The sequence below is a fragment of the Melospiza georgiana genome, chromosome 2 (assembly GCF_028018845.1).
Source record: "Melospiza georgiana isolate bMelGeo1 chromosome 2, bMelGeo1.pri, whole genome shotgun sequence".
Taxonomy (NCBI): Eukaryota; Metazoa; Chordata; class Aves; order Passeriformes; family Passerellidae; genus Melospiza; species Melospiza georgiana.
In genome coordinates this window covers 97,142,531-97,160,012 of record NC_080431.1, presented here as the reverse complement: position 1 = coordinate 97,160,012, position 17,482 = coordinate 97,142,531, and the positions used below count along the sequence as shown (strand labels likewise).

The following is a 17,482-nucleotide window of genomic DNA, read 5'->3' as shown; positions in this document are numbered from 1 at the left end:
TATCTGCAAGATAAATTCTCAGATGGTTATAGAGAGGTGGCAAAGCACACTAATAATATGTTGACATTCTAAATATAAACACTGCAATTATGTTGTTACAACTACAACTAGGAAATGCCTTGCACACAGAGGAAGGAAGCAAACTTAAATCTTAAGAACGGACACTGCATCAAATGGAAGTAATCCTGTGCTTAGCATCCTTGCTGAATCACAGCTGGGTGATTTGAATGGGTGCTGTCATACAGGCCCCCAGCTGCTGAAGCATGGCAGTAGGAGGCTCTTTACAAGAAAGTTTTATGGTCCTGCATGCAAGTAATTTAAACATTAGGTCAAATTTGTAGCATAAATGGAAATAACAGTTGAAGATAATCAATACCTGAAGTAAAATACTTTATGCCCTTTTTAACATCTGAGAAGTGAATGATTTCTTAGTTTTAATTGAAAAGGAAAGGTTTCAGGAAGATCAAATATCAATTTTCTTGGCTAGACTGAAGGTAAAGAACTCTCTCTTGAAAATAATTAGCACAATACAGCTTATATCTTTTTTCTCAATTTGCAATTATTTGGCTAGTAAAACAAACTTAGATTTTTAGACATACTAAGATTTTTAAAATGTTTTGATGTGTATTTTTCAAATTGCTATCTTAAAAAAAAATCAGTCATTGTTAAAAGAGCTTTGTTGGTTTGCTTGCCTTTAGACCAAAGAGAAATTAAATTTACAGCTTGCCAGAACACTTACAATTTCCAGTTTAAGGAATCTTCAAAATACATTATTCAAGGCCTAAACCATGGTAAATCTGGATTAGAATGTACAGAACATAGTCGCAGACCGGGTAAGATGGGAAAGGACCACAGTGGGTCACCTGGTTCAACCTCCCTGCTCAAGCAGGGTCATCCCAGAGCACATGGCACAGCATTGCATCCAGATGGTTTCTGCATATCTCCAGTGAGGGAGATTCCACAACCTCTCTGGGTGACCTGCTCTAGTGCTCAGTCAACCTTGCAGTAAAGAAGCAGAAAGGGAAGTAAAACAGTAAAGTAGTAAAGCAATATAGAAGGGCAAAAGTTGCATTCCAAAGAGTTAACAGATGAAATCTGAAATTTTGGAGGAAAAGTGATGTAATCCTCCTTGACTGGTGACTTTTCAAAGGCTGACAGGAAGCAGAGATGACCTAATGATTTTTTGAGTTAGTCATAGCCCTTCATGTCAACAAGCTACAAGATAAAAATGCATTTTATATCCTCTGATATTATGACTATAAACTGGACTCTAAGGATACCTTAAAATTCAGGATAAATGCACATATATTTGTAATTATTATTAATAATTTATATATTTGTACTCATTTAATATACACACAATTATTTCTCAATATTATTGAACCTACTCCACACAGAAACTAATAAGCCTTATATTCTCATGATGTCACATTTAATAAAAAGGAGATGCCAAATGCCACCCCCGTGACTTCATTTACACTCAGCTTTGCAGACACCCTGCTCGCAGGAGCAGAGGGTAGTAGCTGTAAATAGAGCAAAACTGGGCCAGAAAAAGGCATGGAAAATATTAGGATTTCCCTCCCAGTTTTGATGTGTACGCTTTACAGTAACTTGGTTCACACACCAATTTGCCTTGTCTTTCAGCATAATCGTCAACAGTTTCTTGGCTGCTCTGAAGGAGCTATATTCGGTACTCTGCTGCATGGGGCGGGTGTGTGCTCGCCTCGGCCGAGCGCAGCCCAGCACTACCCCCAGGCAGCCGCAGCCACACGAACACACTGCAGGCTGGAGCAGGACGCGATGTGACCGGTGCGGAATCCACACCTGCTCGGAAACGGGGAGTAAAATAAGGCGTGACAAACCCTTTGGGACGTGCGGGGGGAGCTACTCGAGCGCGCTCCCACGCGTGGGGAAAGACCAGCTCCTCCCAGGGCTGTTACTGTGCAGCCGAGGGGATCTCACCGCTCATTTTTAACTTTCTGCGGGGAGCGCACGGGACCGTCCCAGGTGTCCCTGCAACGCTGAGGGAGCGCGAGGCAGGCGCGGCAGCCGCCGGCACTTCCCTGCACCCCGCTCCCCGCCGCCGAACCGCGCAGCCCCTCGGGCGGGACGCAGGGTGGGGAAGGAGAAGCAGAGAGCACCGGGGCTGTCACACGGTTCCGGGCCGTGCCCGCGGCGAGGGGCGAGGGCCGCGCTCCCGCTGTGTGGCGGGGCCGCGCTTCCCCCGGCCCCTCCCCGCCCCGCCAGCCCTCAGCGGGACGGTGCCGCAGCGGCAGCGGCAAACCCCGCCCTCCGCCCCGCGTGTGGCGCGGCTGGGCGCACCCTCGCCATTGTCTGCGCGGCGGTCCTTGCCTGCTGCGGGCACCGGCGGGCGGCGCGGCGCTTGTGGCCGCGATGCTGAAGGGCTGCGCGCCCCCTCAGACGCGGCAGCGGGCTCCAGCCCTGGGGAGCAGCCACCCCGCCTGCTGAAGACTGAAACTTTGCGTCCCCGCCGCTCCCTCTCCTCCCTCTTCCTCTCGCCCTTCTCCATGCGCTGAGCGGCCGCGGGACGCCCGCTCGGCCCTATGGACGCCTTCAGCGCTGCCAAGGCCAAGATGGGGGCGAAGAGCGGCGGCGAGGCGGCGGCGGCGGGAGTGGCCGCGCCTCAGCCCGCCGTGCCGGCCCCCAGCCCCGCCGGTCCCGGCTCGCCCGGCGCGCTCGAGCCCGCTGCCTACAAGCTGGAGGACCTGGAGACCCTGGCCACCGTGGGTGAGTGCGGGAAGGAGGGCAACAAAGGAATTGCCGAGGTGCCTGTCTGCGACCGTGCCCGGCGAGAGGAGGTGCCCGAACGGCTGGCTGCCCCCTTCCCCAGCGCCCTCTTTTTTTGTGGTTTTTTTTTTTTGTTTGTTTGTTTTTTTTTTTTTAATTTCTCTCCGCCTCCCCCTCCCTCTCCGCTGGCTTTTCTCCCGCCGCGCCACCGCTGGCCGGTGTGAGGGCAGCTGGGCTGCCTGCGGTGGCTGTAGGTGCCTGTGGGCGGCTGGCGGGGACGCGCCGCAGCCTCCGCGCGGTTCGGGAGCCGGGCTGCGGGAGGCTGTGGGCATTGTACGGCCCCGGTGCTGCCGTGTCACCGGCTCCGGCTCCGGGAGGCTGTGGGCATTGTACGCCCCGGTGCTGCCGTGTCACCGGCTTCGGCTGCGGGATGCTGTGGGCATTGCACGGCCCCGGCTGCGGGATCTGCAGCGGAGCGAGCCTGCACCCGGACCTGGGTTTGGCTTGTCTCTGGGATGAGTACTGCCACTGCTGAAGCTGAAAGACCTTTTAGTATAAAACCTGGTTTATCTGGTTTAACTTCATTTACCTGCATCATGATAAAAAATTCATCATTTAAATTAGCTGTCGGGCCAGGGAAGAGATCAAACAGGTTAACCGAATGCGGGTGAGTGTATGTCAAACCCCCGACACGCTGTTGCCCTGAATATTGATGCACAGATATTTTGCGTGTGTAGAATTTTGGTAGAAGGTAAGGTCTCATCTCACAAGTACCACGCTTACTAAAGCTGCCTGTAATCGGTGGCATTGCAGAGTAAATGTGCCTAATAAATAGACGTGTCAGACATCCGTGATGTTCATGGTGTTCATGTGTGCTGTATCTCTGTATTGTATTTGAACATACATACTGACAGTTGCATATGTTTTTGCACCTGGTTTGAAAGCTTCAAGTTGTGTGTTCAACTATATGGAAGTTTTGTTCACTTTTTCATTATAGGACTGTGAAATTACTTTGGATAGATTTATTTTAGTAAGTAATGTAATGTAAATCTTAATTTCCCCTAAGCTCTCTTCAGCCAAAAAGGTGTGATGTAAGCCCTTTCTTAGTGAAGGTAATGGCTTTAAACATGGAATTGGAAAGGCCCAGGAGTGTTGTTGTTAATGAAGAATGCATTATCTTCTCTTGAAATACGTTGTGTTTTGAGATAGTGTTCCAATTTGAAATGTGGGCAGACATTTTACCGATAAATTATTTGAGATTATTAAGAGACTTCTTGAAAGGTTTGTAATGTTTTTTTTCCCTCCAGAAGTGGTTGCTTTTCTTCATTACATTATGACCATGTGGATAGAGTAGTCATCACTGAGGATTAAGACTTCGAGTGAAACACAGATTGCAGAAAAAGAGTAATTTTTAAAGAAGGCAGGGTAGTCATGGAAATATTTCTGCAGCCAATGAAGAAATGTGGAAGTAATCCTGGTGTCAACCTTAAACAGTATACCTTTATTAGAGTGTCCTTTAAGATGCTCTTTAGAGGCTGAGGAAAGGGAAAATTGTGATTCCATAGGATTTAAAGAGAGACTTAAAAAAAGTGAGACACTGCCTGTTACGAAGAAACAGAGAAAGAAATAAAAGGTAAAAGGAGCAGATAGCTGCCTGTCAAGGCACTGACAGAATATGTAGTGTCCCTTCATTTTCTGTCTTCCCCAGCTTGATTTTTTTTCTTTTTTTCTCAAATAACTCTGTCTCCAAAGATAACTGTTCCTTGCATCTCTTTTGAACTGTGTCATTGGTCATTTAATAGGGAAAATAAAGATAAAGAAAGAGAAAACTGGAAAGGTATAAAACTGTGCACAGATAAATACATAAGGCCTTACATTGTCAAAGAAACAGAGCTGGCTTATTTTAAGTTGGTTGAAAAATGAATTTGTGACATGCCTGTGTATCTTGCTGCTGACTAGGAAGCAATGTTGCAGCCTTAAAGTGATACTGAAACTGAACACGTGAGTACCTGCTCTGAGTGGCCGAGTTTATAAAAGATGCAGTGCCCCACTAATGCCTCTGTAGTGCACTAGTCAGGGATCTGAGTCACATCTGAGTCTGCCTGAGGTTGGGCAGCTCTGTGTGCACCTGCTAGCATGAAGCACTGGACACCTGATTTAAACGGGCTGCAAGTTAAATCAGTGCAAAATACTGCAGGGTAGTAGAGTGGATTTGTTTTTTAGCTTGAGAAACTTTTTTGCTTGTCTTTGACCTTTTTAAATTAAGCTAGTTAAGCACACTGTAGGTTTATATCACATGTACTGAAAGAGTATATCTACAGTTCTTTTTAGCAGTGGTTTAAGTCAGTATTACCTTATCCTCCATTTTGATCTCCCTGCACAAATAGATGGCATTCATGTCATCAGTTTCACTACAGCAATTTAGAGTAGTCTGCAGTTTGACTGCTCTGATGAGGATAACCATTTTCTTTCTGCTGATGTTCTTGAAAGCTGTATGCTCTGAGATAATTGGAGATGTTTAGGGATGGGAGGGGAAATACCAGAACTTCCTGTTATGTAATTTTTGGGTATCTCCTTTTCACTAGAATCATTGCTTATAGATATTCCCAGGCTTTGAAATAGTTATGGCCATGGAAGATATCAACTTAAAAAGTTGAAAGTCAAAACAGGGAGGTAAGTTCCATGCTGTGGGAGCTGTTTATGATTAATATTTAAGGTAACAGAATTGTGTTGGTGTCTGTGAGATTGTAGTCATCTATGACTTTATGCAACTTCTCTCTGAGGATGGAATAAAATCAATGTAAAAAAAAAAAAAAGTTGACTGCAATACCTGCTTTGAATATAGCAGCTACTGTTTTAAGTTTCCTTCATAGTCTCAGAGGATTAAAATCTCTCTGTTAACCTGACCACCATAATGCAGGCTGGATTTTCTGTGGCATGTGTTTTCTGTGATTTCTGTTGGGATGTTGTGCCTGGTTTAGCAAAGAACTTCATGTAAAGGTGAGAAGAGCAGAAGGGAAGTACAGTTTAGTGTAATGAGTCAGAGGACATTTATCTCCCCCAAACATCCCAGGACTCAGCCTTTGTTTGGGTGTTTGTGGGCTCTTTGTTAAAAGGCAATTGCAGCAGAGTCTGGAATACAAGTTTGCTTTGGAGGGAAGTGCTTTAATACTTAGTTGATAAAGTGAAGTTACAGCTTTGGGGAGGGCACAGGATTGGGACACATACTGGTTTCTGGCACTAAGAGAAGTTAAACAGGAAAAATATTTCTTTGAAGGTACTTCCTGAGGGGTTGAATATGTGGCTTTGAACCTTTGAAGTATATGGGTTTTTTAACTAGTCTCCTTTTATGAAAGTTGAACACTTGCTCTGGAGCCATTGAAGGTGCTTGGTTGTCCTCATCTTGTTTTGAATTAATTTTCCTTTCAAAGGAGGTTGAAATACAAATGTTTGCTCAGCACACTCAGAAACTGCTGTTCAGGCCAGGCTGAAATACTCTGTGAATCTCAGTGAATCTATGCACTCACCTGTGCCAAGATTGAGGTAGTTCTGTGCTGGACAGAAACAAAAACAATTATATGCCATGACCACCATGTTCATTCAAAGTTCATGACCTGTGCTCACCTGAACCTATTTCAAACTTCTTGTAAGTCAGTGAAAAGGGGAGACTGAGCACTAATGGCAGAGTTTCTGAATCATCCTTTGTTGTGATGGGCATTTAACATGGGCAGACTTCCTGTTCCAGAAGCCAGAGTGCCTGCAGTTGGACACCTGACACGTATCTTGAAATAGAGATACTAAATTTTTAATTGTGCCATAATGAAAAAGTAATTCGGGTAAACTAGAGTAAGTAATACAGGGAAACCAGAAGGTACTTCTTCATTTTTGGGTACATAAAGATGGGGAAAGTGTTACATTCCCAATTGAAATGCATAGTGATGGAAAAGGGAGAAGGAAGAGAACACCAGGAGGAGAAAGATGACAAATTTTTTCTTACCCTCTCTCCTTTGAGATCTGTTTCTTGTCCATTTTTCAAAGTGCAGTGAATTCCATAGCATACTATGTAAATGTAAGTTTGGAGTTGTGAATCTGTTCAATTGATTGAAATATTTTAATTAGAGTATTTTAATGCAAAAAGATTCTTTAAACTACTTTTCCCATGAAGTGCTTTACACTAAACAAATGCAGAATAAAAATTGGGCATAGCAGTATTTTCATTTTTATGCACATGGGAAAATTTTAAAAAGTTCATGGGAAAAATGAGATGCTACATATTTTCAAATACTTAATTTCTCTATGTTCGCACAGAAAATATGCTAGCCAAATATATTTCAAGTGGCATTGTATCAGCATGACAGCAGGTACACAGCTGTAGTCTAATGCCAGGGAATTGTCTAAGTAAGAAAGTTCTTTACTTGAAAAGAACACTGGTGGCTTTTTCCTTTTCTTGGAGGCTTAATTTAGTTCACTTTCTTACCAAGTGTTATTTTTGGTTTCACTACCAAGGTTGTCACCTATTTTAAATTTTCTAAGGGATATATGAGCATTTTTTCCGTGTTTTGTCACATTTTCTTGATACTGAGATGATAAATAATAATCCATGATTTTAGTTGGCAATGTTCTTGAATACCACAAGTTTTGAAAGAAAACATGGTCTGAATGTTGTGACTGTAATGGTGACCTGAATTCACCATTACGTTTGTACGTCTTTGAGGCTTTAGTCATAAAGCTAAATGACTTGAATTTTGTTTTCAGTCTCTGTATTTCTTACTTCATTTTTCCCTCCTACAAAATGACACTTGTCCCAAAATAAATCATTATTATTACAGCTGCTGTCTAGAGAGAAATGACCAGGTGTGAGACTCAGCTTTCTTCCTTTGCTTTTCCTGTTATCCACTGCTGAGGTGAATTTCAATACCATAATGTTTATTGTAGTTTAGGCAGCAACAGGTTCTTTCCCATAAGTTTCTTGTTCTCTTTAGGATGGAAAAAAAATGGATTGAAACAAGTATTCTCTTTTATCTTTCAGAGAGGTCAGAAAAGTGAGAGTGTGTGGAAGAAGTCTGAACATGTGAAAATTCAAAGTTCACATTTCTGCTTTTCTATCTGCAGTGTTTAAAATCAGTCTTGAGGTAAATTGTTAGTGTTTGCCTGTCACCTGTTTCTTTTGTCTGAATCTAGTTTAGATATTTAATTGATTGCAGAAAGTATTCTTTATCTGATATTGTGAATTTGACAGTGTGTTATAGAATAGGCTTCAACACTCAAATATGCTTCTTAAAGATGAGTGATTTGTAAAGTCCTATAAATAGCCCAGAGATGCCCAGAAGTGCTTTTTGCAATGCAAATAATCAGATAATCTGGGACACAACTGGTATTAATATTTCAGAAATAAGAAGCATGCAAAACTCACCCACAAAATCAAAAGCACCCAACACCATACCTTTCCCCTGCCAAGTTTACGCTTAAAAAACCCTGATTTTCCAGGTGAAAATACTTTGGGAAAACTCTGTTAAGTGTTGTCTTAGCCCAAACTGAAGAAGATAAGAAACCTGCAGAGAAATGGAGATTTTAACTATTTTTTTTTTTATTTTTCCTTTTTCAGTGGGAAGAAACAGGAACTATAAAGTGCTAGGTGTTGAAAGCTCTTGTAGGCTCTTGGGGCTTGACTCAGTTTTTTTCTATGTTTAGCTTCTTGAGCATGCAAGTCTGGACTGCTTGTAGAGGACAGAGAGAGCAGCCTTTTGGAGATGACTGCACTGGTATTTTGGCTTTCATGTAATGAAAACCTAGCAAAACAAATCCCTTCCCAAAGTGTGTTTAATCCTGGTTTGGTCCACTTTTAAAGGTGACAGTCAGCATAACTAGACAAAAAAAGACAAGTGTGGTGAAATTTATATACTGTTTTGTTTATTATGAGAGACATAGAGGTGTATACAGCAGTGAAGAGTGATTTTTTTGTTAAGATAGGAACCTGTGTTTACCTTCCAAGGTCTTGTCTGGGCATAAGCTGTTTTTAACCAAATTATTTAGCTCAGTGTAATTCCCCTACTGTTGACACTTAGCAGTGTAGAACATTTTCAGTATTAGCCTGTACTACTCAGGAGTTATTTAACATGTTATGTTTACTTGGGAAAGCATCCTTTAACATCTGCAGTATTTTAGAGGGTTTTTTAGCAGCTTCAAACTGGTACATAAAATTTTCTGAATACTGTGTGTTAGTGTGCACCTGGGATATTTAGGGTAGAACAATTCTCAAAATTAGACTATTCATGCTTTCCCATAGAAAAACTGTCTTTCAAATGACTGAACAAATGTTGATTTCTTTTTTTAGAAAATAAAGAAGGGAGAGATATATGATAGAACATTTTTTGCTAATAATATTCAGTTTGTCAGCTGCACTGTTTGCACTTCACATTAAAGCACTGGTTCGTTTTCTTGTATAAAATATGGATTTTTTTAACCCTTATTTTTAATACTGGAGTGAATCAAAGATGGTGATCTGTAGAATTTGGTCATGAAAACTTTTCACTTGGCTGCCCTTTTTCTTCTGGCCTGTTTCTTCACTCACATCCCAGCTTGGAGCAGTTGCTGGCTGGTCTGTTGATTGACTGTAACTTTTGTGGAAGTGTGTTGTCTTTTTTCTTCAGGGAATCAATTGGTCTGCTTCGACACGTTTCAAATCAGACAAATCGTGTGTGTGTGTTTTATTTATTGCTAACTGATGCACATTAAATATAAATGAAGCATCCTTTTCATGTCACTGAGCTGTATGGTGCAACCTATTTCTGTGTGCTACTGGTGGTGATGGAATGTGAGACTTTCTGCTGGGTTGATCTGGCCAGTGAAACCATTCCCATGGTATCTGATTTTCTAGTCTTGTGATTCTTTGTTTGTTAGGGAGAGTATTTCATAGCCCTTATGCCAGCCCTTATCTTGTCTGTATATCAAGAGACTAATTTTTATGGGAAATCTTTGCTCTTGTTTCTTTCCTGGATATTTGGTTTGAGTATCACCCATAGCTTTCTGTATTGGATATATACCTATATACGTTATGTATGTAAATATGTATATCTATTTAAGTTTACACAAACTCATAAATTTTAAGATTTACTATTCTGCAGCTTGATAGAGGAAAAGTGAGAATATGTAATTCTTCTGCTTATTTTCTGTCAGCATATTTGAGCTTCTAAATGGCTCTCACACCAGATATTTGTTTCTGGAAACTATTCAAATACAGTACCTAAAATATGTAGGAGCAGGTTTTTTATTTAATTTTTAAACTGGTGTATTTTTTACTTCCTTAAAGGATTGGTTCTGAGCTAATTTTGCATGAAAGATCATGTACCTATTATTTTTTAATTTGATTCTAATATGCAGTTTGTATATTCAGGTGTAATTATTTATATTTTGTGTTTATTGGAGTGCTGGAGAAAGGGAACTCAAAGCAGAAGAGCTGTATAATAAAAACAATTATCAGCAGTTGTAACCTGTGACTTAGACTTGTTGTTTTTTGTATATGGTCTCGATGTTGTCTAAGGCATATTTTTAAAAGCATTAAATCTAACAATATGGTAAATAATTTTGCCTGGAAAATGCAGTTATAGAACCTCTGACATTGTCTAATACAAGAGGAAATCAGGTGAAGGTGCCAAGGTGTGGGATTTTTTTGTGGTGTTTTGTTTTCTGTTTGGTTGGTTTCTTGTTTGTTTGTTTGTTTCTTCATTATTCTTCATGATTCTTTCCAGAGAGGTAAGGGCTGATTACCAAAATCCTGTAAAATGACAGTTTGAGTTGGCCATTATGCTGTGTTTTTTATGAGTTTTGGACTTGTTCTTTGCTAAAATGTAACTTCTTACATTTTGAAGAAGAGCATTCTTGGTATTTGTTCAAGTGTTGTTATGTTTCTTTAGGGGAATATGGTGACTCAGAGCAATTTGAAATATTAATAGAAATGATCCTGCCATTATTGTTGAAGGTGCAGGGTGCTCTCTGGATGGAAACAAAATGTCTAGTTAGTACTGCTCTTTATGCCTCTCAGGTATTACTCCAGTCAGTAAATTAAATGCTCTGAAATGCTTTAGGTAGATGTTAAGGGAACTGTCCCTCTACAGACTCTTCCAGAAACAGGCTAAACTGGTATAAGATTTTTACTTTGCTGATCTGCTAATGAGGATGCCCTGTAATAGCTGTGTGTATGGCAAATAGAAGGATTTGGAGGGGCTGGTGGCTGACTGTGTTCATATTCAACTTTGGGTGCTATAATAGCAGACTCCTTGTGCCACCTGCCCCAAAACTGATGACAGACTTGTAGCCTCAGAGCTCTTCCCTGCCACCTTGGAGTGGCTTCCTGCAGCTCTTGGGTGCAGGAGATGAAAGCCTGTGCAGTTTCAATTTGCGTGGCCTGCCAAAAGTAACTTCAGAGTATACATTGTAAAATTTTTCTTTGTTTTCGGGAAAATTAGTGGGTAACTTGTTGTCTGTCCCTGGAGAACAGTGAGAACAATGGTGGTCAGTCTGTTTCTAAATTGGGATTCTTGTCCCCTCTTTCATGAAAATTTTTCAAGTTGCATGTCACTATGTTGAGATTGTGTTCTGAGGCCATTAAATTCTCCCTGACTTCTGTGACTCTCAAAGGCCTTTAAAAACTTTGGCAGTATGTCTTTATTTAAACCACCCAGCTGTCACACTCTGAAGTGGTGAATTTAGAATTTATGGTGAAGCAGCAATGGTTTTTTTCCTCCTTTTTTTAGTAATCAACACAGTTTAATTCCCATATTTGTAGAAATTGTTCAGTCTTTCATATATTTGGAAATAGTGGAATTTGGGTTATAATAAATGTAAAAAACATTTCTAAAATTTTCCCAGTATTACATCTTAATTAAAATTATTTTGTTTGAAAGCTTTTATACATCTATTGTAGTACTTTTACCTTTTACAGTGAGTAACTGGTTCCTTGGATTTGTTTATGGAAAGTTTTTCTTGGTTAAAGTTGGGTTTGTTTTGTTCTGGTTGTTTTTTTTGTTGTTGTTGTTGTTGTTTTTTTTTTGCTACAAATGCCAGCTGGGAAGAAGCTTAGAGAAAGAGTGTGTCCTACAAGAAAGAACCATTAAAAAGAAAAGCAAAAGTAACTGGGAAGAGAATTGGAAAGAATCTGAAAAAACCCCTAACAGTTGGTGCAAAATATTTTCAATTACATGAAGATATATTTCTGCTGGGGGGAAAAAAGAGGATTTGTAATTTTTTTTTTCATTTCAGTTTTACACATTCATTCAGGTTTTATACATTCATGAGTTGAACAATAGATACAAATTGGGGTACATCCAATCCTGATGCTGTAAAGCTTATGACATCTATCCATTTCAAGTATTTTAGGAAAATAAATTTTATTCTTTGTTCTAATAAGTGAAGGGTTTCTAGATTTATCTTAACTCTTTTATCTGCAACACCTGACTTACTGTAAAGTAAAAGATGTATTGTGGTGGCAGTGGTGATAATTTTTTGCTGCCTTGGTTCTTAGGCAGACCTAAATTTTTCAGTGCTCCTAGACTACTGTTGGTTGAGGGTTAGACAGAGTACAGCCCAGTTTGTTTGATTTGGCACAATTATGTGAAAACAATTTTTTAAAAATTATTTTGAACATGAAATACACAGGCTTTTGCTGTCTGCAAGGGATGTTTCTGATCAGTGAATTCTTGATCTGTCGAGAAGAGCTTGCAATACACAGTAATTGTAGGAAGAGAGGCAACACTGTGAAATGATAAATGAGGAAGACAACTGGTTTTGTGACGATTAATCAGCATCTCAGCAAGCAGTCTTTTTTTTTTCTTTTTTTTTTTTTTATCCTGACACGTTTGCAGGTAAACCCAGCGAACTTAAGGATAAGTCAGGAGTTGGTTTCATAATTATTAATTTCATAGCTTAGTGTCTACCTGTTTCACATTGCTTTAAGAGTTTCCTGTGAGTGTACCTGGGTGATAAAAGCTTGTAATATAGTTAATTTTATCTTTGAATTGCAATTGAAATGCTTTGGCATAGTATTTAGAGACAGGGTTTAAACTTCTGTGTTAAATATTCTTTTAGAATTTTACTGACTTTGTGTGGTTGCTATTTGCATTTTAGAAAAGAGGCTTCTTGGTGAAATGGGGACTTAGCAAAATAAATAATAAGAGAAGGTTGGCAGGCAGTGGAGATGAATGCATATCTGAAGCTATACCTTTGGTACAGAATGTTCAAATTCCTACTAAAAATGATTTTGGAAAAAGAAGGGAGAAGGGGGCTTAATGCTGTTTTGAGACACTTTCATTTTGTTTAGGTGGGCTTGTATTTCCTGGATAATTGCTTCTTTTCAGAGCAAAACCAGTACAACTGAGTGAAAGTGTGGCTAGAAGCACAGTTGGATATTCTAGATGATTGTAAGTGAAGAAACTGATGTCACCAGTTCTAGATTTGATAAGTGAGTCTGAATGTGTAGCTTTTGCTAGGTCATAGTGTGAGTGCAGTGTCATCTATTCATGTGGAACTAAGTGAGCTGTGGTGCTTTTTTATAGATTTTCTGATATGCTCAAGTTGGGCTCTCCTGAATGAAATGTGGATGATTTATGTCCTGTAATAAAATATATTGATAAGCTTCTCTCTAATCTTTGTATGTTTTGTCATTTAAAATATTTCTACAAGGGAGAAAAATCTCCTATTAGCAGTTGGGTATAATACCTATGGAGAGATCCAGAACTCCAGGTCCTCCCATGATAGTTGAGATTTCTAGTATGATTTGCTTTCATTTATGGTAGAAATGTTAGGAGCTGCATTGTTTGAGAACAAACACAACTTTGTTGCTTGGCCTCCTCTGCTTCTCTGAAATGTGAATCTTGATATAGAATTAAACACTGATTATAATAATAGGACAGGGAAAAAAAAGCCACCTAGAAATGCAAGGCCACTTGAGGGAAGGAGAAAAGCCATACTGTGTTTGATCACTTCACTTTGGAGAGCCTTCCACAGCATAGTTTTGTAAGTTTTATAAGCAGACAATTATATTTTTTTTTGGTGGGAGGGAAAAGGTGGAAACTATTTAATAATTTGCCATAAAGTGCAGTCATCTCTAAGGAGTTTTGTATGCTGTACACAGACCTCATGTTAAAGACTGAAAGTAAACTTGACTTAAAAGGGCACTATAGTGAAAACAGGTGCTTAGCTGTTTAAGCATTGATTATACTTAGCTTGTGTACTGGCATGTCCTACAAAGGATAACATTTAGTTTTTATGTCAAGAAGTTTGAAATTTTATTAGTCATTGTCAGAGCTTTCCTCTGGTACTTGTGAGGAGGTGTATTTTAATAGTGCAGTGCAAGTTTCTTCCATTAGCGATGTATGAGGACCTCGTATGTATGACACAATAATTTCATCAGTCTCTCTTCTGTCTCCTGAGACTTGTTCCTAGGAAATCTGCAAGCATCTGAAACAAGCTTTAGTAACAGTAAATACCTAATTTGCCTGATAAAGTTTCTTGTTTGGCTATTTCATCTGTCTTCAGGGAAGAAATATGCCTTTTAGCTTTGCTACCAAAAACTTAACATGCTTCACCTTTTGTAAAAAGTGTTAATGGATAATAATATAATCACCATCAGATCACCAGTAGCTTTCAGTTACAATTGGTTTAAATATGAGCTGATGAGCAGGCCCAAATAGATTTATTTTTGATCTTAAATTCTGTCCCTGCCTTCTAAGTTTAGCAGCTTTGAGTTTGTGTTCTGTTTCCATAAATGTAGATTCTGAATTATAAATTATATTGAACTGTTTGTTCTTTAAATTGAAAACAAATATATTTCTGTTGAGCTGTGTGCTCTGTCAGCTATAGTAGTGAGTGACCCTCAGCAATGATGTTTCAATTTTGGAGAAACACAGTCTACCAAGGGCACATCAAGTACTCTTGGCATGTGAACTATAGCTCATGAATTCAATTAGCTGTAATTGAATCTGTCCTATCAAAGTGGTGTTGGATTTGCTATTCATTACTTCCTTTACTACTGGCTGTGGTCTTGTTTTAAGTGTATCAGATGAGGTGCAGCTAATTCTGAGGTTGTTTGGGGTGAGAGAACTGTAGAGTAGAAGTAAGAAGCAACTATGGCAGTAAACAACAGAATAAATTAACCTGAGTTTTGATAAATGGGTGCATGTGTATATTGCATGTGTCTGTTGCTTACCTGAGAAATTCAATGTATGATGAAGACATACCTAGGATGAAGAGTGAAATAGCAGAGTCAAATAACAGAAAATATGAAAGGAAATGTCGATTCTTAGGGTAGAAGTGGACTTGGTTTTATTTTCAAGATTTGAGTAGTCATAAAATCAGAGAATGCTTTGAAATGATTGAAGGGGACCTTAAAGACCATCTAGTTCCAACCTATCTGCTCTGGGCAGCTTTCTTCACTAGGTTGCTGGAAGCCCCATCCAAGCTGGTCTCAAACACTTCCAGAGATGAGGTGTTCAGAACTCCTCTGGGCAGCCTGGGTAATCCAACCTAACATCTGGCCTAAACCTACCCTCTTTCAGTTTGAAGCCATTGCCCCTGTCCTGTCACTATCTGCCCATGTAAAAAGTAGCATTTTATTTTGGTTTTTTAAGCCCTCTTTAACTGCCAGAAAGCCTCAGTAAGATCTCCCCTGATCCTTGCTTTCTCCAGGCTGAGCAACCCAGCTCTCTCAGCCTGTCTTTACAAGAGAGGAGCTGCAGCCCTCTCATGACCTTTGTGTCCCTCCTTTGGCCCTGCTCTAACAGGTCTGTGTCTCTTGTGCTGAGAGCCCCAGAGCTGGGTACTCAAGTGGGCTCTTAGAGGGGCAGAATCCCCTCCCTGGACCTGCTCACCCACACTGCTTGTGATGCAGCCCAGCATGTGGTTGACCACCTGGGCTGCAAGCATGCATTTCTTGTTAATAATTTCAAATCTGATAAATTCTTGTTTAATCACATATATTTACTCTTTAAATGTATTTGTTCAGGGCAGCTAGTCATTGCAAATGAGCTTTATTCTGTAATCTTGTATGTCAATCTTTTGTGTGGAAAATAAGGTATTATGTAGTGAGTTCATTTCTAGCCTCGCCTCTTTGGGACATGTTGGATCTTTCCACCTGTCTCTTCAGATGTATGAAATTTGCAAAGTTTTTTTAAAAACTTCTGCAAACAATTTTTTTAAAAATAAATATTGGACCTCACATGATGTTATACTTAAAGAAAAACAAAAGGAAAGATTGTACAGAAAAGTGTCCACAGAAATGCTATCCAGTTACTGGCCAAAATATCTTTCCTTACTGTTGCAAAATGAATGATACTGTTACAATATATGCCATGGCCTCTGAAACTTACTCTAATATTGACTTGATTTCCTTTTCTTGTGGAGTTGCTTTCTTAAGAGTAGTTTGGAAAATCAGGGTTGTTTTGTGAAAGGAATTTACTTGTAGCATATTTTGGTGTACTTTTTCATAAATTCTCAAATGTTCTCATTTAAATAATGGTCCATTTAAATAATGTCAGTTATGTACAGTGTTCTATTTAAAGTCTTATTTATTGATTTGGATGGTTTCCTTGTGCATGATATTGATAGATGTAATAACAGAGAGAGATTGGATCCCAGTTTTGAAACAAGAAGGGATGGAAAGTGTGTGCATAAAACTTGGGGGAAGGTGAAACTGGGAGATTGGTAGAGTGGCTTTTCTTTCCTATTAAGGAACTGCACAGTAAAAATAGAAAAAACTACTACATCCATTCTGTGTTTCAGTCACATAGTTGGCTTATATGAACTTAGAACAGAATTTACGTTTAGCCTTACTTTTCTGCATTGTAAAGAAAAAACAGTGGCTGGTCCATACAGCCCTGAATAGTATGAAAAATTCAGACCATAGTCCTTTTCTGATAGGGTATTTAAATGTTAAATTGGCATTGGCATGTCTTCAGTAACATTAGGTATTAATACAAGTGATATTTTCAGTCTTTATTCCATTAGTAATGTAATTCTTGGACACTATCAAGATTTTTTCCAATATGTTTAATTGACATTTGAGAACGCAATTTGGAGACTGGGATTTTGAAACTTAATATTTGTGTTAGGGCTTTTGTTCCAGTTCCATATCAAATACAACTTTATTTGGATATTCTAGACTTACTTCCTCTTTCTTGGATAATAGCTCTTTATGTGGAGAATATGGTGATATTCATTCTAGTGCCAAACAATGGTGATTTCATCACCTTATCTTGTACAGAGTTACACTAATTTTGTAAGGTATACTATGTGAGAATTTGGAAAGGTAATGGAACACATGAAGTAAATTCTAGATACCTAAGGCATTGTTATTCTGTAGTCTCTTAGGAATATCAATTGATACTGCCTTCTGAATATAAACAAAGCCTTCCCTTTGAGGAATGTTTTGTTCCACTCATGAGTTCTCAGTGTATTAACATTTAACCAAATAAAAGTATATTTGCAATACTTCTTCCAGATTGAGATAGTGTTTTAGGACAAAATTCTTGTGGGCTTGTAGTTTTTTTGTATAATCTCATTTACAGAAGATAGAATGCAGGGTTGTAGTTGCACTGCAGCAATTATTTGGGTCTTTTGGAAAGGCTTTCCTTTTGCTGTGGTTACAGTGCTGAGTCATTTGTGCATATAATAATGAAATCTCTAGTACTCACTATAATCCATGTAAAACAAAGATCTAATGAAATAGATTTTTTAGAAATGG

The 17,482-nt window shown here is 39.4% G+C and overlaps 1 protein-coding gene across 1 annotated transcript in view; it reads left to right on the top strand.

Annotated features, from left to right (window-relative positions):
* The first annotated feature begins 2,371 nt into the window (after nucleotides 1-2,371).
* PRKX (protein kinase cAMP-dependent X-linked catalytic subunit) overlaps nucleotides 2,372-17,482 on the top strand; it is a 55,831-nt gene continuing 40,720 nt past the window's right edge. Inside the window, exon 1 of the mRNA XM_058045778.1 lies at nucleotides 2,372-2,748. Within this exon, the coding sequence (XP_057901761.1) occupies nucleotides 2,565-2,748 (184 nt within the window). The 5' untranslated portion in view covers nucleotides 2,372-2,564. The remainder of the gene's footprint in view (nucleotides 2,749-17,482) is intronic.